Source organism: Hydra vulgaris, chromosome 12 (genome assembly GCF_038396675.1).
Source record: "Hydra vulgaris chromosome 12, alternate assembly HydraT2T_AEP".
Lineage (NCBI taxonomy): Eukaryota > Metazoa > Cnidaria > Hydrozoa > Anthoathecata > Hydridae > Hydra > Hydra vulgaris.
Window position 1 is genome coordinate 80820001 of NC_088931.1, and position 26136 is coordinate 80846136.

Below are 26136 nucleotides of genomic sequence, written 5' to 3' on the forward strand. Positions count from 1 at the left end.
AATTACTAGTGTTTTCAATCCTAAATATTAAACCTTGAAGGGACCAAAGAGTTTAATTTAAATAATCTTTCAAACTATAGGAGCTTGAATTACAAAAGTTCAACTGCAGCTTTTTGTATTAAGAAAAAAAAATAAAACAGCAAAAAATAAAACAACAAAAAATAAAACAGCAAAAAATAATTTAACTTTAACCTGATTTTGATATAAAATCAAACTCCTGACATGATCTTTTAGAAGTATACTCCATAGAATGCGCTCTTCTGTTGATCCTGTTTGCCCAAACACTTCTATTTGTTCACCCTAAATAAAAAAAGTAATTTAGTTTAAATCTTTAAAATATTTAAATAATTTTAATCCCTAAAATAAAAGCAAATCAAATAAAGAAAAATATCATTAGATATAAAATTTTATTTTATCAAAAATTATATTAAACTTACTTTATCATTAAAAGTTATTGTTTATTAATATCATATTATATTTGTCATTATCAGACATATCACATGATCACATCATATCATTAGATATCAAACAAGTCAGTCTCATTTTAATGGATAATAATCATCTCATTACATTGAGTTTCACAAAGTCATCTCATATTATTTAAAATATAATTTGAAAAAAGAAAAAAGCAAATAAAAGATAAATTTTTTCTTAATCCATTAACCTCAGTTCCTAACCAAATAAACTTTTCAACTTGCAATAAACATAAAACACGAGAGCCAGCACAAGCTACTTTTTTGACAACAAGTTTATTCTCAATGTCAACCACGATACATGTTCTATTATTATTTTCATGGCACCATAATAATAGCAAAGGTTGATTTTTTTCCTCAAACACTTCTATGAAAAAAAAAATATATATATATATATATAAGATAAAGAGTAAGAAAATATAATAAATATATAAATAAAGATAAAAGAGTAAGAAAATATAATAAAATAACAAAATTTAATTTATAAATAAAACAAACATGAAATAATATTATATAACTTTAGTATATATAAAATTTAATATTATAAAATAATAATTAATGAAATTCAAAAGAGTTCTACTTTTGTTTAGGCAGTTAAAAATAGCATGAGCAGAAATAATTCCTACTTAAAAAGTTTAACCAACATTCAAATCAGCATTTTTCTTTTCCTTATCTCATTTGATCTCTAATCCCAATTTCTTATCCCATTCCAAAAAATTTAGTTCTAAATAACACTTAGAACATATTTATTATCAAGAATCCATTTTGTTAAAAGTAAAGAAAACATTGAAATTTTTTTTTGCTACTAACTTGTTTTTTATCTTTAGAGCTGATTTATTACTAAAAAACTTGATTAATTTTTTATTAATAAATTAATTAAATTTTATAAAAAGCATCGATTATAGCTATTTTTACAAGCTTGCATGACTTTTTTTATATCTTTTTGCAACTTCACAAACTTGCATAACTTTCAAATTAAACAATCTATTACATACTATCACCTTCCGTTACATACTTTTATATTAAATTTATTTAGGCTCAAAACTAGGCCACGAATAATTGCAAAAGATATATCAAAACAATATGGTTGCAATGATAATACTTTTATTAGTATATATAAGCACTTTGTTCATGTTTCTAATAATCAGAGATCTTGACTCAACCATAGAAAGTGCTGATAATCAACAGAATGTTTTAAACAAAAGGCTCTTTATAAAGCTAAGAGATAGCACACCAAAAGCACAAAAAAGAAATCTACCATGCGCAAACTGACACAGTTAATACTCTGATACTTTAGAGTTGACGGAATCAGCCTCACTGAGAGCTATCACAAAGGTTGGCAAGCCTTACTACCAGTAAGCCTAAAAACTATTAAAATGAGTTTTAGAGGTGTTCCCTTATTAGGAGGTAACAAGAAGAATTGCATAGCCACTACCACAGAGACGCAAGCAACAACCTATGAGTAGAGCCAAGAAAATCTAGCATTTATTATCCTAGACAGAAAATATAACACAGGTTTACATGTATGCCAGCCTGTTAGATAAAGAAAAGGTGTGAGGCTAGTCAAAAGAGATTTTTTGATTAGTTTGTAAGTTTTTGCTTATGAGATGTTAACTGTATCCAACTACAAGTCAGTAGCCGGATGCAGTCTGCTTATCTAATGCAGTATATTACATCTGCTTATGCAAGAGCCCCAAGATCGAAATTTAATGAACAGAATAAGGTAACATCCTGAAATTTGATACATCGACAGTTTTTTTAAATTTTTTTAAAGAACATATATATGGTGGCGTTAGTTCAATTAGTTTTTAAATTTTTTTAATTTAGGTACCAAACATCACTTTAAAAGCAAAAATATTTGCAATACTTTCATTTAAAAAAAAAAAAAAAAGTGAGGTGATAGTTTTAACTTTCAAAAATACTTTAAATCATTTATCTTTATTATTCAATGTAGTTATGGTGTTCTAAAAAAAAGTTGATATTTAAATCTGTCTTGTGAAAGACTATCTACTGAATTTTAGTTTGATACTACATTCTGTTCAATAATCTCTTTTTTTAATATCCAGAAATTGTGCTGCAAAAGATGCTGCAAAATATCTCAAGAACTGTAACAAGTTGGTTACTCAAAGGTTTTTTGAATATTCATAAGACCTTTAACAAATGTGAAAACTAGAAAATTTAAAAGCATAGGGTGAGATTTTTTTGAAAAAAGAACCCTCCAGAACTGGCATGGACCCTTATTCCCAGTTCTACCTTGCTGTTTGAATTCATGCTGTTAGTTCAGTAAGTACACAGTACAAGTAGTCATTTTTCTGGTCTTTTGAGATACACCATTTATATATATATATATATATATATATATATATATATATATATATATATATATATATATATATATATATGTGTATATATATATATATATATATCATTTGATCTAAGTTGGATCTATTTTTGCTAATAGAAATGCAGCTATTAATTTCATTAAATTCACCTCCTGGTTATATTATATATCATAATTAAAAACAGACGCAAAGCAGCCTAAAAAGCAAGCAACATTTAATACAGAAATGACTACGTATCTGTATTAAACTACAAAAAACTCTTACTCAACATTTTTTACTCACTAAACTTTTTGAAAAAAAATTTTTTAAAATAATAAAAAATAATTTAAATTTATTAGTTCATAAATCAAAAATAAATCACCAGTTGGAAAACTAGCAAAAAAGCAGAATTAAAAAAAAAGGTATATATATATTAATTATATAATTAGCAATTATAATAAATCATAAAAATTATAAAATATTAAAGAGTTTTTCACTCATTGTAACAATTTACTATTACCACATTTATTTTCTGGTAACCATTCACCAACACATGTAACTTTATTTAAACAATTTGTGTCTTCCAATATATGTTTTAAAAGATATGTTGATATGTTCTGTAACCGGCTTACTACTTCATAAGCAGAAGGTCTCTGATTAGGTTTCTCTTGCCAACAGTCCTAAAAATAAAAATGTAGTGGTGTTATAGCACTCATTCCGTAAAAGAGAATTTCTGTGTTTGATTGCCACCATGCCCCTGGAACCATGCTCAACTTTTTCTACATGACTTAGTTCATCAAAATTCCTAATTTTGAAGTAAAGAGTTGAGAGAGGGTTGTAACAATTTGTAAAAATAAAAGAATAAAAATAGAGTAACCTCCTTGACTGTAGTGTCTCGCCTAGGGAAGGTAGATACAAGGATAAAAGTATATAAAATAAGGAATAAAAGAGTGTAGTTTTTTTTTCTGTTTGTTAAATAAAATGAATACTATTTTAATATTACTAATTTATGGTAAACACAAACCTTCATAAGTTCTTCAATATAAGGCATTTTTATATCAATCTCATCTTTGTATAAACTTGGTCTAACACCTTTCTGTACTGCGCGCTTCATTTCAGTTGCAGACTTACATTCTCTATAAGGTCGATTACCCGACACAAGTTCATATAACCAAATACCATAAGAAAATATGTCAACCTAAAAAAAATTTAAACAACTTTTATCATAATAAAGTTACAAAAATTTTATTTAAATTTCTTTTTCATTACTTCACATGATTTTCACTAAAAACTTTTTTTCACTAAAACTTTTTTTCACTAAAACTTTTTTTCACTAAAACTTTTTTTCACTAAAACTATTTTATTAAATTTATATAATAACTTTAAATAACTTCAATTGACTGTTTGACTTTTTAACATAAATTTTTATACTCAATGAGTTAAATTTTTACCTTTTCATCATATGAGCAACCAGTTTTAACTTCAGGAGCCTGAAACCCAGGAGTTCCCCCTTCACCAACAACTCCTTGAGGAGTAGCAAATGTTGAAATACCATAATCAGACAACTTTACATTAATGCAATCATTTTCATTCAATGACCACAAAAGAATATTGTCAGACTTCAAATCTCTATAAACGATTTCGGAATCATGAAGGTAATTCAAAGCCTTAGCAACCTGAATAAAATTATATATATATATATATATATATATATATATATATATAATTTTATTCAATTTTATATATATATATATATATATATATATATATATATATATATATATATATATATATATATATATATATGGGCAATTCCATGGCGGAAAATGAAAAGTAGTCAAATTTATTCTCTTTTTCATCAACTTTTAGCAAATGAATATTGATATAGCTTTAGTAATATAATTAATTTATACAAGTTATTCTTATGTTTCCGAAAGTTATGGCTTTTCTAATTGCCACATGATAAAAAAAGTTAAATGTTATTTTAACCATGAATTTATTTGCATAATCGGAATTAATTTAGCATGAAAATGGAGCTAACATGTTGAAATTTTAATTGGTCAGGTTTTATACTTTATAAAAAATATATATATCAAGAAAATAATGAGAAATAAAAAGAACTTTTGCAATTTTCATTTAACGTAAGTTAACAAAAACATGATAACGTTTTATTTTTTCTAAAACTTAGTTTAAAAACTTAAGTTTTTTAATAATATATGCAAAAGAATATTAAATGTTACGCTTTTACATTTAAAGTTTTGAATAAAGATTATCAGTTAATGCACATCTTTATTTTATATTTGTGTAATGTAAGTTAAACCTACATGCATTTAGAAAAGTTTTGGCACTTTGTGGTTAACAAAACGAATTACGTCATTATGTTATTGTTATTTCACCATGTTAGTTTGACATTGTTCTAACTGAAACTTTTTATATTAGGAGAATTTAGAAAAAAAATCTTTAATTTTTTTTTAATGTTAATTAAAATTATCTATATTATTGTTTTTTTATTTTTTTACATACTCTTATTTTGGTTGACATATTATATTTATATTTTTATTTAAAAATTAAAAAAAAAAAAAAAGATTAATTTGCTATTATCCTAATATAAATCAAATCAGTCAGAACCTTTTTTATTTTTGTTTTAGCATCGTTTGTAAATGCAATCAAGGCACAGTGGGTCAGAATGGCCAATTTTGAGACAAAAATAATAACTAATTTAATATTGGTGCTACATTCACTATATTTAGTATGAATACCGATATAAGTTTCAGCTTCTTATGAAGGTGTTATTTTTATTTAGTTGCTATTTAAATATACCTATTTTTTGCATAGCAACGACCTACTTTTTGTAGTTGCAGATTTGTTATGTGTGCTATACATACTAAATTTGCCATGAGCACAAGTGCAAGGTCTGCACTTCTTATGAAGGTGTTAATTTTTATTTAGTTGCAATGGATACCTATTTTGGCATAGCATTAACCTACTTGTAGTTGTTTTTGTGTGTCATATACACTAAATTTGGCAAGAGTACCAATATTTGCATTTTTTATTAGGATATTAAGTTTGGTTGCTATGGATACCTTATTATACATAGCAACAAGCTTTTTATAGTGACAGTCAATTTTATACAAATTATTAAAAAATTAGGATTTTTAATGCTCAGGTGTTCCAAATAAATGTATGTGGGGACTTTTTTATTTATCTAAATTATAGAATACTGACAATTTTAATTTACAATGCATAAATTTGAATTTTAATAATAAATTAAGCAAAAAACCAAAATTTAGCCATAAAAACCTATAAAAACAACAAACACTGCTTTTTAACAGTCGCAGAACACCTTCTGGCAAAACCTACTTCTTAGTACTATTGTTCTTAGTGAAGAAATGACTGGATCACTAGAACAAAATAATCTCTTAAATAAATCTTCATTATATATGATTCAGTCACACTTGCATGCAAAATGCCTCATGATTTTTAAAATCTTTATTCCAGGCCTTTAAAGCATCTTCACTTAATAGCTCAATTGATAATGTCATGTAATCAACAGAAAGTTGAATTTTTTTCTTTTGCATTTCAATTTGTTGCTTGTCAGCTTATAATTTTGATGACCATTTCTTGACTGGCAATTTATAAGCAATGCAGATCAAACATTCAAATGTTTGTATCTATGCATGTAGAATTGAAATCCCATACTGTAACCCATTTTGAGCCTGCAACTTCAGTAACACCTGTAACAAATAAAACTGCATTTTAAACTAATCAAATATATATACATACATATATATACATATATAATATATATACAGACATATATATATATATATATATATATATATATATATATATATATATATATATATATATATATATATATATATATATATATATATATATATATATATATGTATATGTATATATATAAACAAATTTTAAAATGTATTCTACAAAATAGAGTGCTCAATGTTTTTATAAGAACATTAAGCATTCTATTTCGCTTATAAGAACATTTTTTATTTAACACTATGTTTCATCAATAAAGACTCATCAGAAATGCATAACTTTTGATGAGTCTCTATTGGACTCATCATCATTTTTGTTAATTTAAATTTTTGTTAAGTGATTTTCTACTAATTTATATATATATATATATGTATAAATATATATATATATATATATATATATATATATATATATATATATATATATATATATATATATATATATATATATATATGTATAAAAATATATATATATATATGTATAAATATATATATATATATATATATATATATATATATATATATATATATATATATATATGTATAAAAATATATATATATGTATAAATATATATATATATATATATATATATATATATATATATATATATATATATATATATATATATATATATATATATATATATATATATATATACTAGGGTGGTTCAAAAAACAACTTTTTTTTAAATAATCTGCTGCACTTAACTAAATGTGTTCTATATAATACAAAAACACTACGTTTAAAATTTTTTTGAATAAAATCTTTTTTATTCAAAAAAATTTTAAACCTAGTGTTTTTGTATTATATAGAACACATTTAGTTAAGTGCAGCAGACTATTTTAAAAAAAGTTGTTTTTTGAACCACTCTAATATATACATATGTTTATATTTTTTTAGGACTAACACAACATAGAAAGCAGCACTGTGATAAGTCAGTTACATTTGATAATGCAGTACGGGCTTTGGCATCAATCATAGTAATTTCGATTTTATGGTCAACATCAATAGGCTTACCATTAAGTAGGACATAGCTTGTTTTAGTTAGCTGTTTGATCTTATTTTTTTAATGTCAATTCCTCACTACAAAGAAGGTCCAGAGTTTCCTCTGCAAATTTAAATCTCAAAGGCCGAAAAAACAAAGTAGATGATGGTTTAGAATTTCTCCAATGAATAATCTTTTTATCATTGATGATAGATAAGAGCTCTAAAAAAACAACATCTAATAAACAGAGACTCCTCGCTCTTCAGATTCCTAGTACACTCATCATCATTACATGTTTGTTTATAAATATAATGCCCACTTGAGCCACCAAAACCATCTTTGTATATTAGAGTTACTCTATTATACTCATTTGCATTTACAACACCAGTCTGTATCTCCAAAAGTCTTGTTGTAGTGTGATCCAGTAGATCTTGAAGTGGAGCACTAGCAGTATAGTCAGTTAGACAAATATTTTTAGGATAGCATCAATCTTTCGCCACTCTACCATTATTATATACTGGGTAGAGATTGCATTCCTTTTCATCAACTTTGTTTTTCATCAGTTGATAAGATTCCTTTGTCAAAATACAATCCAAAATAAGTGTCAAAGCTTCATCAGTAGACATAAGATGGAGATATAGTATCCACCAACAATTTTTCAGCTACTTTGGCTTTTTATTAATCTTTCTGATTTTCTTGGGTTTATTTATGCTAGAATAATAATAAATCTTCATTACATTTAATACAGTCACACTTGCGTGGAAAATGCTCACAATACTTTTTAAAATCTTTATTCCAGGCCTCTATAGCTTCTTTATTTAAGAGCCCTATTGGTAATGTCATGTAATCAACAAGTTGAATTTTTTTCTTTTGCATTTCGATTTGTAGTTTGTCAGCTGGTAATCTTGATGACCATTTCTTGACTGGCAATTTGTAAGCAATGTAGATTCTTGACTGGCAATTTGTAAGCAATTTAGAGACAATTTTTCAGCTACTTTGGCTTTTTATTAATCTTTCTGATTGTCTTGGGTTTATTTATGCTAGAAGAACCTATTTGATTTTATGTTTTTAAAAACAAATTTATGATTATTTTTGTGTTTCTATTAAGGTTTTAATTTGTGTTTTTATGTTTTCTTTTGGTGGTATGGTAAGTGATATATTTAGTTATTTTTATTTATGTTGTATAGTAGATCTACCCCTTTAATATCATATGATCAAAAAAAATATTGATGCTTTACAAATTTGGGGATGGTTGGGTTTTGGCTATTTGTAATGAGTCCTTTTTTACTGCAGTATGGATTAGGTGTAAGTGGCAGGGTAAAGCATAAGTGGCAATAACGCTTGTCTGACGGGATAAACTAATTGTTAGTGCTAATCCTCATCAAAACGCCAGTAATATTAGACGCGACTCTGAGGAGATGTTTATTACTTAATCACTACACAAATTATGTTTACACATTGGCATTAATGTTTTTTTTCCATTCTGAGGCCTTTCATTGTTGTGTGCATACTTTTTATTTTTGTAATCAATTTTTTGTTTTATTTATTTTTTGCTTAGTCACATATTTTTTGTATATCTTCGTTCATATTAGTGTTTATGAAACAATTTATTGTTTATTATTTTAAGTACTGTGCATTGTCTGTCTTATTTATTTTTAAATATTTCTCTATTAATCTTTATTTTTATCTTGACAACTGTCAAAATATACTTTGTTCAAAAAATAGTTCTCCTTTATTCTAATGTACTTCATTTCTTTCCTCAGGTGTTCACTGCTCCTGTGTGACTGTTCAGCAAATTTATATGCCAAAGTTTTTAAATATATTAATTATGTCAATAAAGTATTGGTTTGGACCGTAAAGAAAACTTTACTTTTTGGAAATTTTGATTTAGATATGGTCTCAAAGTTATTTTTAATTTGGACCATAGAGAAAACTTTGCTTCTAAACAATATAGTTTTTTCTGCTTCGTACATCATTTTTATATCACAAATTATATCATTGTTATATCACCCCCCAAAAAAAAAAATTTAATTTTTTTTTGGGTGATATAAGTTTGGTTTTATTGAAAAGCACCAAATCTTTGTCTCGTCATTATTTTTAGGCTCATTATTTTTTCCAAATTTGACTTAAGTTGCAAATAATAGTTGGCTAGCTGAGTATTGATCCGTTTCAGCAACTTTTCTATACTTAGATCTCAAAGAGGACTCATCAAAATTTAAAGTAGGCTTACCAAGAGGAGTGCTAACAATTGTTAGAGTAGCAGGTGGAACATATAGGTATAAAGTCAGCATCCAACCATTTTGCATACTTTTTCTCAAATACGACAACTTTGCAGCTAACATCATTCCAACAAGACTTCAAGTTCTTTAAGAATGCAATTAGTTTGTTTCTTATAATTTCCGAATCAGCTAAGTCTAACTTGAAAGTAATTGATCATAAATTGTTGGATCTTGTATAGACATATTATTGGATCTAATGCAGTTGTATATATAATGGTACTTCATTGTTACATTATTATTTATTCTAAAATTAGAAAAGTCAACCTATTCATATATATATAAAAATATATATATATATATATATATATATATATATATATATATATATATATATATATATATATATATATATATATATATATATATATATATATATATATATATATACTATATAATATATATATTATATATATATATATATATATATATATATATACACATACATATATATATATATATATATATATATATATATATATATATATATATATATATATATAATTTAATATAATTTGCATAATTTAATATAAAATAAATTAAATGTAGTTGGCAATTATTTTACGAACAATATCTAAGCAACCTATTTATATAGGGTTTTAGTATAATCAATAATATATAGTAATATAAAAAAAAATGTTTTATTGACAATTGTCATGGTATAAAATCATGTGTAATGTTTTAGTTACATGGTCTACATCTGCAAGTATCTGCAACCAAAACTGTTTTTGACTCATTAAATAATTTTTTTTCAGTGAATATCAGCCATAAAAAACCCTGAACAAACATGGAAAAATAAAAGCATAGTATTAGCAAAAAAAAAAAAAAAAAAATTATTTCAACCATTAAACACACTATTATTGATTGATCATAAAATGAGTCAAATACGTTCAAGATGATAAACAGAAATGCCAATTGATAGCTAATATACATATTAAAACTACAATTCAAATTTGTAGTAATATAAATTACCTAACATTAAATGGCAACACATATATAAAAATACTTTTTTTAAAACTTTTTTAGAAAAGCGCTTGACCGCATAAAATATTGTTCAGGGTGACAACTTAAAATTAAAAATTTTTAGTGAAGGCTCATTTTTTAATTAACAATCCTTATGTTTTTATGTAAATCAATATGTTACATTCATTGAATAGTAGTTTTTTATACAAAAAATGAATAAAAAGAATTTTGGCACACCATGGCCCACTGTGCAAAGGGGGTCATCTATAAAACAGGCCACCCGATATTTGCCAATTTTTAACCCCTTCCCTCCTGTCACAAATGATCACATGTAGCTGAACCTAGTAAGTGACCGGGGTTGATAGCCAGGGCTAGAAAAAAATTTATAATACTTAATATATTATAATTTTATGCTTACATTTACTATTTAATAAATAATGGCATACATTTATACTTCCTTTAAATCTAATTTACTTCCAACAAGATTGCAAGCAACCACTATTAAGTTATGAGATACTTACTGAGATATTACTGATAAATAGAGAACAAGTTAAAATACTACGAAAGGAATAACTTAAGACATAAAAAGTTGTAAGTTGTATAAAAAAGGAAAACATGAATATGGGTAAGAGTTACAAGATTTTTTTGATGTTCTAGAAAAAAAACTAAATTAATAAAAGAATTTGCAGAAAAATTTATTTTAATTTGCAGAAAAAAGAAAAAAATGCAACCTTACAACAATGGGAGAGTGGCTCAAGCTTGGCAGATAAAGCAGTTCTTATTACAATTCCAATGAGTTTTAAGACTTTGTTCTTAAAAGAGATGTTCTTGTAAAAAAGATGAAAAAAAGATTAAGGTTTAATAAAGCAACTGCTTAAGATGGTGAAAAATGTGGAGTAGAATGAGGCTTGACTTAAAATTGAAGAGAATTAATAAAAGGTTCCAAACTTTTATTCCAGAAGGAATAAAAGCTGGAAGCTTTTATTAATTCATTTTAAGAATTTATTTTATTAATTCCACGATGCACATTATGCATACATATTATGGATATAAACATATATGTTTGCTATTTATTTAGATGCTTTTTTTTTTTTTTAGAAATAAAGCCATTAAAACACCGAGAAAAAACAAAACATTCAATAAGTGAACTGCTACATATATATATATATATATATATATATATATATATATATATATATATATATATATATATATATATATATATATATATATAAATAAGTTTAATTTTGCTGTGAGCATATATTCAGCAAGAGTGCTTGATGAATGATATCATAGCTATATAGAAAGACCAAAAAAATACCCACCCTGCAATTGCATAAAGAAAGAAAACTGCCCTATAATAGGAAAATGTAGAGCCTCTAATGTTATTTATAAATGTATAGTATCCCCCCCTAACACCCCAGAAAAAGTATATATTGGCCTAGCAGAAGGTGAATGGAAGAAAAGATGGGCTAACCACAAACACTCATTCACAAACAAAAAGATTTCAAATTGAAAAAAAGATTATCAAATTGAAAGAAAAACAAACGCCAAGCTTGCCGACCCTTCTCTCAAATGTTAATTTTTGCTTACAAATTTGAAAAACAAAAAAAAGTTTTACTAAATTTATTTATTTTATGAATGAAACGTTTGTTTTCTGTTTTTATTTTGATTGTTTTGTTTCCAATTTAAATAAAAGGTTCATATTTGGAAATTAAACAGAATGTTTGTTTAACATTTATTTTTTATTTTTTTGTATCATTTAATTTAGAACTTATATAAAATGAGCATTTTGCTGGTATTTTAATTAATTTGTTCAGAATTTAAATCAATCATTTTTTATTCGGTTTATACTTTAATTATTTTGTTTACAGTTTAAAAAAAATATTTGTGTTTAGAACTTAAATGTTTGTACAGTTAGTAATTGTATTATTTAGAATTTTAATAAATTAAATGTTTTATAAATTTATTCAAAATAAATAAAATGTTGGTTATACTGCTGTTTTTTTTAAATTATTTTAAATGTTTTATTAATTTATTCAAAATAAATAAAATGTTGGTTATACTTTTTTTTTTAAATTATTTAATTAGAATTGAAATAAAACACTTGTTTTACTGTTGCGTTTAATTAATTTGTTCGACTTAAATTTTTTTTCCCCCTTTTCTTCTTATAACTATTTTTATAAAATAGTTATAAGAAGAAAAGGGGAAAATAAATAATTTGTTTGTATTATTAATTTTTCCAATTAAAATGATACAAAAATAATTGTTTTTTTGAATTTTTATTGCTCTAATTTGGGGTTTAGCACTTTTTTTCTGTACACATATGACAATAAAAGTTTAAGTGAGAGATTTGCTCTTTTTACCAAGTCCATTTCTATTCCCAAGTTGATCTTTGATTAATTTTTTTTTCATTAATGCTTTTTTTGCTGAAAGCCTATAGAGACTCTTAACTTTGCCTATGTGAATTAAAATAGCGAATGTTTAATCTTTATTGCTTTTCACTTTTGCATTCAACCAGGGTTGACTGCTCTTTTTTTTATTATTAAAAATTGGAATAAACAACCTACAACTTCCTTATATGTTCATCAAAATAACTCATAGCATTCACAGGCATACAGAAGTAGTAACTTTTTGTTTAGATGGTTAACTAGGTATTGTTGTAGTTGATTGGTCAAACAATGTAGTGGATTCCCAAACAAATGATGTAGGTTTGCTACTTTGTTGGTGTCATTTGATTCATCTTGTTTTCTATTTCCAGAATTGTGGATGTTGTTACTAAAGACAATTTTGTCATTGTTCAAGCCATTGGACTGTTGTTGAACTGGTTTTATTAATGGATTTACATTTTGTAGATATACAATTAAAAGGAGATCAACAAGTGGATCTCCTTTTAATTGTATCTGACATCTATATAAAATTGTGGAATCTTGCTCTGTTAGGAAGTTTGGTAGAACTGTACCTATTATTGATGAATGCTGAAAGTTCATCATCCTCTGGTGGGGTGTTTCGTTAGTAGCAGTACACAGAAGTCCTCTTATAGAGGATAGAGCCATTTGCAATGCTACCTCCCATCTATTTTTTCCCAGACTCAATATTTTCAGGGTCAGACTAACAGCTTTAAGTATTGTTCCATTCATTTGTTAACATTGACCATTGCTTTTTGGGTGATAAGGAGTAGTTCGAGTTCTGATGACACTGTTTCTTTCTAGGAATACTTCAAGTTTTATATTTCAAACTGTGTTCCCCGATCTGTATGCATAGATGATGGTGCACCAAATAATGACAAAAGACTGAGAAGGTGTTGTATCACAGTGTCAGCTGTTATATCCTTACAAAAGAATGCAAATGGGTAGTGCGAGTATTTGCCTACTACCATGAGCATATATTTATTAGCTGTGGTTGATTGTAAAGATCCGACAAAGTCCATAAATAAGCATTCCCAAGGTCTTTTTGCTTCAAGGTTTGTAAAATGGGTTGTACATTGGCTTCTTAGTTGTTTAATTTCAGTGGTAGAGAAGGGTAGTTTTCGAGTTTTGCAATAATGTATCATTTTTTTAACTCCGGGATGGCATAGTTGGGAATGAATATTGTTAAAGGTTTTATTGGTATTTTGAATCGAGCAACATCGAGAAAGGGCATCGGCTACGATATTTTGGTTTCCTAGTCTGTATGAAATTGTATAATTAATATATGCTAATTCTAAACACCATTGAGTTAGTTTTTCTTTTTTTTGGTGAAATCTGTTATTGAAAATAAGAGAAATGGATCTTTGGTCTGTAATGATAATGATATATGGTTCTTAATTAATTAAGTGTTTCTATCTGCTACAGCATTCTGTTATAGTAGCCGCTTCTTTCTCAACAATTGCGTGTTTTCTTTCAGTGTTTGTTAGTGTTCTTGAGAAGAAGACCACGGGTCTGCCTAGTTAAAGTAACGTTCATCCCGGTGCTGTGTCAAAGGCATCTGTTCCAATAGTTGAGGGAGGCTAGACAAGCTTTAACAAGTTTAATTTTGAGCTTCTTAATTGCTTCTTTTGCCGGTGGGTTCAAGCCCCTGGTCGAAAAGTTGTCTCTTGCTTGAGTAAACTAGGTACATAATGTATTCATTTTGCGTAGTAGGCGAATAAATTAGTAAATTAATATGTTTTTTTGCTGTTAGGGGTTCTGATAGACATTTTCTTACGAATTGTTTCAGGCTGCTCATAAAGCTTTCATTTGTTTCTCCTTCTTGTTGCTTTAAAGAGCGAAGTTTGTGGCGCACTATAATAGCTGTTGATTGTTTTTGATATTTGTTATCGAGCATTTTGATTGCATCATCATATGATAAAGTATCTTGGATTATTGTGAAAGCTTTCACTCAGGATAGAACAAATAAAACTTGAAGTTTGCAATCTTAGTCAATATTAGCTTTATCTAGATAAATTGATAGCATTTTTTTTTCCAGAATATATATTCTTCTTCGTTTGGTTAGTCGCATAGTACTTTTTTGAATATTTTAACATCCATAATGACTTTATATTTGATAAAATTGTTGTGAAACTGTATTAAAAAAAGTATATTCAATATTTTTGGCTTTTATCAAATATAAAGTCAAACACAATTCAAGATATACAAAACAGATTTTATAGCACATCAATTAAATATAATTAGAATAACTCAAGTTCATTTAACCGTATTATTATAATGACATGAGTGACATCAATCATTTAGTTCATAATACATAGTTCATAGGAATATAACATAAAGCAAAAATTTATATTTTGTGAATATTATTTTACGTCAATAAAATTAATAAAATATTGCTAAGTCAAAGATTAGTGATTTTTTTGTTTTTCATAGTGAACACTATAAAAAGCAAACAAATTCAGATTGCATGCTAAAAGCAGATCAAGAGTGTTGACTGCAGTGACAAGATCACTTTATTTGAATGTTAGAAAATTTACTATTTGGTATAGAGAACAACAATTTAAAACTTCAATAAATTCATGCTGACGGTTCATTAATTCATTTGAATGAATTAATGGATCGTCAACTGTCCATTCAATATTAGGAAAGTTGAAACCTTCTAACACTATGAAGCCTGTGCATTTTTTTCCAATTTTGAGTCTTGATGCAGATATGATTGAACCTAGGATCGACTTTAGGTAACCTACTGTAGAGTCTGGAACTGCTTGGCAACACTTTCTTTTACAGATGGGTGAACTTTGCAGTTGCCAATATCATTCGTTGTAGTGAGGCTGATACACAACATTATTTCGCCTCTAATAAAAAATGGAAAGAGTTGGTCTAAGTTATTATTGTGTTGCAAGTCATTGTTTTCAAACTCAGTTTGTCGGAAGTATAATCAGGTTGTATATATACTTTTTTTTACACCTCAGTTCCTTTACTGAAAAAAGCATTTTGTATTATGCTTTTTCATTCTTAAATTTAAAAACCAATGTTCTTGATGTATTATTTACCAAGAGAAATTTATATATTAGTCTGAATATTGATTTTATAATTATTAATCTGTTCAGTGAACATATTAGTCCATTGACCATGTTCTTGCCATTAATCTTATGGTGCACATTAATACCATTTTTGTGAATTGAGCAAACCAACAAATACAACAATTTTTAACTTTTTAATGGATAATTTTTCATGGCTTTTTGACACTTTGATGATATATGCGTATGTGTTTGGGTGTGTATATATATATATAAATAAATATATATATATATATATATATATATATATATATATATATATATATATATAAATATATATATATATATATAAATATATATATATATATATAAATATATATATATATATATAAATATGAATATATATATATAAATATAAATATATATATATATATAAATGTATATATATATATATATATATATATATATATATATATATATATATATATATATATATATATATATATATATATATATATATATATATATATATATAGATATATATATATATATATATATATATATATATATATATATATATATATATATATATATATATATATATATATATATATATATATACTTGTTCGATAAAAAACATTTGCCAGTCATCTTGTCTAACCCATTTTTAGTGTGCATTTATTTTATAATTATCTAAGGTGTTCCAAGATTATTAGTAAATTCAGTATAGTATATAAATTTCCTTTTTTAAACTTTTTATTTTTATATACAAAACAGAAAATGAATTTGAACACACAGTTATGTTAATAAAGTGTGTGATTTTTTTTTGAGCTAATTTATTTTTTAAAAGACGTTAAAGCATTAAATTTTTTAAATTAAGCAGCCCGGCTTTTATTATTTATATTAAAACATTACAATTCATTATTATTAATTTAAATTTATAATTTATATTTTATTTATTTTTTTGTTCAATGATTTTTATAAATTCAAAAAAAGGTAATATAAAAAATTTGTTACGTTTTTTTACAAATTTTAACTTTTTAAGTTTTAATTTTTTCATTTTCTCTTTCTTTAAGATTTTATTTTTTAATTTTATTTTTATTTATGCATATTTTCGTAATGCTTAAGTTGTCCAAAGCATGTGGTTGAGTTGTAAAAACAAAATATAATATGCATGGTCAGGAATGAACCACCTAATCGTATGGCTTTCTTTAAAGTAAAATTTTGTGTTAGATTTTGTTGGACATGTCTGCAGAACCAAAGTATTTATGTGTGTGTCTGTTGTGTGTGTGTGTATATATATAAATATATATATATAAATACATACACACATACATACATATATATATAATATATATATATATATATATATATATATATATATATATATATATATATATATATATATATATATATATGTATATATATATAAATATATATATATATATACACTGTAGCACTAAACTTAAGAAAGTGATAATACAAGAAAGATTTAATAAAGTGTAATATGTGTGTGTGTGTGTGTGTGTGCGTGTGTATATATATTATTTATGTATATATATATATTTTATATAAATATTTTTATATAAATATTTATATATAAATATTTATATATAAATATATATATATATATATATATATATATATATATATATATATATATATATATATATATATATATATATATATATATATATATATATATATATATATATATATATATATATATATAGTATCGGACAAAATGAGTGCAACCAAATAATGCTAATTTAGTTTCTTTATATAAAAGCGCTGCACTTTTTCGATTTAGAAAAGTAACTATGTAACTGTTTAGAGAAAAATTTCTTCAAGTTTTATTCATCACAAAGTTCATTATTTGTACACGAAAATTAATAAATTAATCAAAAGTATTAAAAAAAGTTGATTTCCTTCTGGACAAAACAAGTGCAACTCGACAAAATGTTGACAAAGCTGTATTTCGCTATCAATATTTCGTGGCGAATCCTTTGTTGTTGATCACAGCCTTGCATTTTCGAGGCATAGATTTGATTAGGTGATCAATGAAACTTTGTGGAATCGCTGCCCACGCCTTTTGGATTTGTTCAAACAGTTGATCCTTTTTACAAACACCTTCACAAATAATTCTGCGGTTGAAGATCTCCCACAGGTTCTCGATAGGGTTGAGATCCGGAGATTGAGGCGGCCAATCCATCACCAATAAGTGGTTGTCTTGAAACCACTGCTTGACTACTTTTGCAGTGTGTTTTGGATCGTTGTCTTGCTGAAAAACCCATTTTATCGGCATATTCCATTCAGCATGAGGTAACATAACATCTTTCAGGATATTTTTATACATGAAACGGTCCATTATTCCATCGTTTCGATGTATTGGACCTAGACCGTTAGCAGAAAAACACCCCCAGACCTTCACCATGCTTCACTGTCTTATGGCAGTAACATAAATCGAAGCGTTTTCCGGCCGGTCAACGTACACGGCGAATGCCATCGCTCCCAATGATGTTGAACTTCGATTCATCACTGAACAGGACAGTTCGCCATTTCTGCACATTCCAGTCAATATGAGATGTAGCAAACAGGAGTCTTTTCTTCTGGTTTTATAGTGAAATCAGCGGTTTATTTGCAGGGCGTCAAGAAAACAATCCCGCTTCAACAGCACGTAGTCTGATTGTTTGGTCCGATACAGGCAGCTCTAATTGCTTTTGTATCTCGACTGATGATATCCAGGGATCCTTCTTGACGGATCTGACGATCATAGAATCCTCTCTAGAAGTGGTGGAACGCAGTCTTCCACCTTTGTTATCTGCTGCCAAACTCCCCGTAGAACGATATTTGGATCATAGTCTTGATAAGGTTCATTTTTTCACGCGATATTTATCACAAATACTTTTTTGTGACATTTCACTTACGTAATCGCCAATAATTTTTTTCTTAGTTCCAATCCAAGACTGTCGGGAGCCATTTTTGCACTTGAAGTCATAAATATAATAAAAATAAATAATCACGCTTCTCAAGGCTTACCATGTTACATTTACCTTGTGATGATACAATAATGCTCTGTGGAACACAACGTCTTGGTTGGATGTGGACTGTATTGATGTAATGAAACACTTGTTGTATTTCACTTCTTCTATTGATGTTCTTCGATAAAACACTTTGATAAAACTCACTTCGATAAACTGTCTTGATAATACTGACTGATTGACTTCCATATACTGACTGAATTACATGTCTCTTATATAGTAAAATGAACCTGTGTGAACCTGTTCTGGAAGATTCTAGATGCTTCTTTTCGATGCTTCTGGAAGCTTCTGGATGCGTCTGGATGCTTCTGAATGTTTCTGGATATTTCTGGATGCTACTGGATGCTTCCAGATGCTTCTTCTAGAAACTTCTGGAAGCTTCTGCATGCTTCTGGAAACTTCTGAATACTTCCTTTAATTATTAAAAAAACTTCCGTGACGTTGACAGGGACCAGACTTAAAAAAATGAAACAAACCAAAAAAGTTGCACTTGATTTGTCCACTGCAAAATGGCACTTGTCAACAAAATTCTGCCTGTGCACTGTCACCTGTTAGCTGATTGCTCATGTCATGGCATGCTATGACTCCAGACTCCTGAACTGTTTGCTGTGGTAGTATAGTTCGTTTCGTTTTTAAGACATGTAAAATTAGGAACACTTTTTAGCATTGTTCGATGTTGGTTGCAAATGTTTTGTCCAATACTGTATATACATATATATATATTAGGACAGACGGTTAAGGCAAACACCTAGGAAAGCCTTAATGTAAAACTTTTAAACCTTGGATGGTAATCTGCCTAGGGGTAGTATATAAAAATACTCAGCCCAGACTTCAATCTACAAAACAAGTTAATGAAAGGATGTTTCACTTAAATTTGTGATATTATAATACTGCCTACCATTTTGCATACGACACCAATATGTTTCTAACTAACAAATCACTTGTAACAAATCACTTAAATAACAAAAATACAAATTATGATCTATAATTTATCATTCATCTTCAAGATTAAACATTGAAATTAGGCAAACAGGGTGTAAACTAGCTTTGTGGGGCCCTGTCAAACACGGTATTCCCAAATGCTAAAAAAATTCAAATTCCCAATTTAAAGGTAAAAAAAAAAACCATTCTCCAAATAAAGTTTTCCAAAATTAAAGTTAATTAAAGTAAAAATAATAAATTTAAAAGTTATAAATAATAAATCTAAAAATAATTAAAAATTATTTATTTTCAAAAACCAATCGAAAAATATTGTAAAAAACTCTAATTTATTAGTTGTGTAAAATTTGAAATAAAGAACCCATTATTGGTACAGCTACGCGATTACATAACTGCGAAAATGTTTATTGGAAGAAACTTCTTGAGAATTGGGATTTTCCCAGCGATTTTAAGGATTTTCTCGGCAATTTGCTTGTAAAATTCATTTTTCAAAATTTACAAATAATTTTTTGCAATGCATTCCAACAACAGCAATTATTATATAAAAAAGTTAGCAAGAAATAAAGTACAATCAAAAAAATAACAAACTTTTTGGTTTAACACTTGCAAATGCTATTTTTTTAAAAGCTTTTCCCTTTTTGACTAAAAAGTTAAATAACTTATTAAGTCTTACTGCAAACTCTACTTCAAGTAGTACATTTGCTTCGTCAACAAAAATATTGAGAAGCTCCTTACTTTCGAAATTTTGATTAACTACAGATTTAACAGTAAGTCTTTTGTCTTTTTTTTGTTTGGTAATTTATATCAACTGACGTAATCGCATGACTAAAATCATTTTTCACTTATCTACTATCTTTTCTCAACTAACTTTTTTTAAAAATCCACCTCTGAAATATAAGTTTATTACAAAAAATGTTTTATGATTATAACAACCTGGTACTTGAAATTTATTTAACAAAGAAAATAGATTTCTTTACTTTACTGCTTGCTTTTAATTAAACATAAATTAAATATATATTTTAAAATGTAAATTAAATATGTTTAATTACAAGAATGTTTTTTTATTACAACAAACTAGTAGTAGAAACTTAAAAATCAAGAAAACTGGAGTCACTGCTTGCTTGTAATGAAAATGTAAATGCAAAAATTTAAATGTGTGAATGAACCATAGTCATAATAACATTTTATGACCATAAATGAAAAAATAATTATTGGTATTCTTCAATGCTATGATAGCGTGCAAGCACTTACCACTAATATTTTTTTGTAATTAAACGACATTAGTTGTTGTTTTTGCTAAGATTTTGTAATTATAACTTTATTTTGCTATGCAATTTGTGTCTAAAGAAAATTAATATTAATTATAAAAATGAACTCGCAATAAATGTGAAATATGAAACATATGAGCTCATGTTTACTACTTTTAAACCTTTTCTATTTTTCTATTTTAAAAACATTTCTTTTGAGGATATAATTTATTACATGATGGTGTAAGGGTTTATCCATAAAGAATGTCAAGCAGAATTTAAATAATTAAGTAGAAGATCATTGGCTCTCTTCTGCAGAAATTTTCATTAAACATAAATTGCGATATTACCTTAAAAATTTCCATTTAATGTCCACCATTGAAAAAGAAATATATATTCAAAAGAATTTTCTTAAAATGAAAGCAACAATGATATATTAAGATTAAAAATAAATTAAATATATTATTCTTAACAATAATTAATTAATATACACGGATTATTTTATAATATGAATGTATATATTTCTTAATATATCTTTTTGGAAATCGGTGTTTAATTTGTCGTGTCGTTGCAAAACTGTCTAATTTTGTGTTGATTTCATATTTATCTTCAATATACATTACAGACTGTATTTGCAGTGGAGTAGAAGAAGAAATAATATAAGAAAAAAATCCCACACATTCCTGGAACACATTTTCAGGGGAAAGGGGGTTAGGATTAATTAATTAATATCTTAGGATTAGGAAGTTTTTTGAGAAATTCGAAATTTCGTTAAAACACTGTACCAAATTTAACACCCTGGCAAATCAAATAGAATTTTGGCCAAAATCCACCATTATGTCAACCATGAAACTGGTTAATTTATATCATCCTGTTTTTCACTCAGATGTTTATCAAGTTTGGAAACAAATATCAGTTGCATGCATTGTTAAGGATCATCTAAAAAATATAGCTTAAAAATAATTTTTAAAATTTAAAAATAATTAACTGTATTTCCAAATTTAAAAATAATTAATTGTATTTCCAGCATAATAATCCAAACTTGAACATCCTTTTATCAAAAGTTCTTCAAAATTCAACTATTAAATTGTTTATTAGTTTGGAATTAACATCACAACAACCTACCTTTTCTATTAACCAACTTTTTTAATTATAGCAAAAACCATATTCTACGTTATGATTATTATTATTTATTATTATTATTTATTATTACTGTAATTGCTATTATTGCTATTATTTTATTGTTATAAATACTAGTATCACAATTAGTATTACATTAGTGTTACATTAGGTGTTTACTTTAGATTAGTAGTTTTTATTATTTGTGAATATCCTTGATGTAACTTTTCAGAATATATTTAATTTGATTTTAATGAGGCCAAGGCTAGGTAGCTAACTAAATGTGATGAATAACTTTTATCTTATTAATCTTAGATTCCTCATGTCATCTTTTATGAATTCAAAAATAAACTTTAACTTTTATAATATCTCTTTTCACCTCTAAATTTTCACCTCTAAATGTCAACTAAATTTCCAGATTTTGAGATCAAAATTGAGAATAGTAAGTTATTTTACACTTGTGAAAAATAACTAATATTTTTACTATTTTAGATAAAAAATTATCCTAAATAAAGAAAAAACTCAGACATTTCATAACCCTATACAAGAAATGAAGTTGCAATATAGTGTATAATGTTTGAGGTGTATGATGATATGATTTTGTATAACAGGCTATACAAAATCATAAATGATCTAACCTCATTTACACTACATATAAAAAACTTAAGCCACCATCAGCAAATCATTATGCCTCCTCTCATCATTACCAAAAATCATCATTATTTGAAGAAAAATGTAAAAAAATAAAAATACAATTTTGAAAAAAAAGTATCAAGGCTTGTAATGGAGTAAAACCAGCGCTTAATAATCATCATGTAGATAAAACTTGTGTTGCTTTTTCATTAGAATGAAAATTTATTCTTAAACTATATCAAAAATAACCATGTTTTATTTTTTTACAATATTTTTAAATTGAAAAACAATTCAAAATTTTTTACTCTGAACATACCTCTAAGTAAAACAAACTTAGAGTTATGTTTAGAGTAGTGTGAATCATGTGTTTAGAGTATGTGTGAATCATTTCTTTTATTTACATATATGTAAAAAAAAAACAGTTAATAATTTTGTTTAATAATTTAAAAAAAAAAACAACCTGTAAAGCAATTTTAAGAGTGAGAAGTTCTCCTAACAGTGGACCAACCATAGGCATATGGTCTTTATCATTTTTAGTTTTAACAAGAGTAGAGTGCAGACTTCCCATAGGAGCAAGTTCTAGCAGAAAGCAAAATGGTCTATAACATACTCCAACAAAATTCACAATGTTTGGATGTTTAAGGCGACACAGTATAGCAACCTATTTATGCAAAGTACATATATATATATATATATATATATATATATATATATATATATATATATATATATATATATATATATATACATATATATATATATACATATTAGGTACAGATTTATATGTATATATATATACATAGTACAAATATATATAAACAAATTTATATAAATACATATATACATATATATATATATGTATACATATATACATATATATATATATGTATATATATATATATATATATATATATATATATATATATATATATATATATATACATATATATATATAAAAGTATTCTACAAATAGAGTGCTCAATGTTCTTAAAGAACAGAGCAATAATTTATTAGTAAAAACACTTATCTAATTTTCTTCGACAAGTTGTTTCGCCATCAGTGGGCTCATATATATATATATATATATATATATATATATATATATATATATATATATATATATATATATATATATATATATATATATATATATATAATATATATATATATATATATATATATATATATATATATATTAGGTACAGATTTATATGTATATATATACATTAAGGTGGTTTTAAAAACAACTTTTTCTGAAAATGACTGCTGGCACCCCCTGAATATGTTGTATATAATTAAAAAAATGCTAGATTTAAGAAATTTTTGAATAAAAAATATTTTAAGGGGTTGCTACCGACCCTCGAACATTATATAGGTCCCTAATATTATTAAAAAAAATCATATACAAATTTCAAAAATAATATTCATTTTATAAAAAAACATAAATAAAAAAAATTATAATCAAAAAATCTTGATGAATTCCCAATTTTTTATTTTTAGTTAAAAAACGTAACTTTTTATTTACTAAAATCTAAAAAAAAATTTAATTATAAAATGATTAATATTTATAAAATTTTTATATAATTTCCCTTCATTTGAGACCCAACATGACATAATTTTGAAAAACTTTTTTTTAAATAATATTAAGGACCTATATAATGTTCGAGGGTCGGTAGCAACCCCTTAAAATATTTTTTATTCAAAAATTTCTTAAATCTAGCATTTTTTTAATTATATACAACATATTCAGGGGGTGCCAGCAGTCATTTTCAGAAAAAGTTGTTCTTAGAACCACCTTAATATACATAGTACAAATATATATAAACAAATTTATATAAATATATATATATATATATATATATATATATATATATATATATATATATATATATATATATATATATATATATATATATATATATATATATATATATATATATATATACATTAGGGATATGACTTTTTAATTTTTTTTCAAATAAAATGTTTCCTGTATCATAAATCGATGAACTTTTACCTAAAATCATGAAAAAAGGCCCAAATAGCTTTCTGCAACAAAAAAAGGTCACCCCAAAAAAAAAATTTGATTTACCATTTTTATACATTCATTTTTGACCGATGTTTTAATCTTAAGCTTAATTCTCAGCTTAATTCTATTTATTTCATTATTTTGTTATGAATTTATAAATATAACGCCACACGTTACCATGGCAACGAAACGGCCGTGTGCCGGCAAATACTTGGAATTGTTATGTGATGACGTCATTGTGTTACCACGGTGATATAGACGACTGTAACAGACTGTAGAAGATTATAGAACTTAGTAGAACATTCTGGAAGCTCTAAATAATTATATAAGCGAGCTGCTGTCAGAGCTCAGTGTTGATAATGTGAATAGTTCTATGAAGTACTCTGCGTGTAACTGAGCTAATAAGGAACTACTGTAGCGAACTAAAGACGCTGTAAGTGTACGAAGTATAAGTAGTTGTAGCATTATCGTTAGGATACGGACTGGATTATCGAACTGTTATCAACATTGACTGGATTATCGAACTATAATTGGATTACTATACAGTTAAAGTATTTTATTAATTAAACGACTTTATTAAACGGATATTTACGCTCAGCTATCCGTAAAGTCGTAACAATATTATATGATGTCTCACAAGAAAAGTCATACCACAGTAACAAAGAACAAGAAGACTTGGACTAAAAATTTGGTGAGATTTCAAGAGTCACACAGAAGAAGAGGAAGCGTGGCTGTAGAAGAACATTCACTCGATGAAAAATCCAGAATACCACTTCAATTGCAGATCGTAGGAAGATACCAGTTTCTCGGAGCATATGTTAAAGGAAGAAAAGAACGAATAGACCAAATTTCTAAGGAAATTACAAAATTGTGGGACAATAAACTGAATTTTCCAC

General features: G+C 26.0%; 1 protein-coding gene across 2 annotated transcripts in view; it reads right to left on the reverse strand.

The window, feature by feature from the left end:
- LOC100204927 (leucine-rich repeat serine/threonine-protein kinase 1) overlaps positions 1 to 26136 on the reverse strand; it is a 93586-nt gene that overhangs the window by 7610 nt on the left and 59840 nt on the right. Inside the window, exons 21-26 of one of the 2 annotated variants that reach the window (XM_065814624.1) lie at positions 23672 to 23872; positions 4246 to 4470; positions 3819 to 3992; positions 3315 to 3474; positions 665 to 840; positions 193 to 300 (exon numbers count right to left, since the gene is read on the reverse strand). In XM_065814624.1, coding sequence (XP_065670696.1) covers positions 193 to 300; positions 665 to 840; positions 3315 to 3474; positions 3819 to 3992; positions 4246 to 4470; positions 23672 to 23872 — 1044 coding nt within the window. Of the gene's footprint in view, positions 1 to 192; positions 301 to 664; positions 841 to 3308; positions 3475 to 3818; positions 3993 to 4245; positions 4471 to 23671; positions 23873 to 26136 lie in introns of both variants that reach the window. The other variant, XM_065814623.1, reaches the window with a different exon arrangement.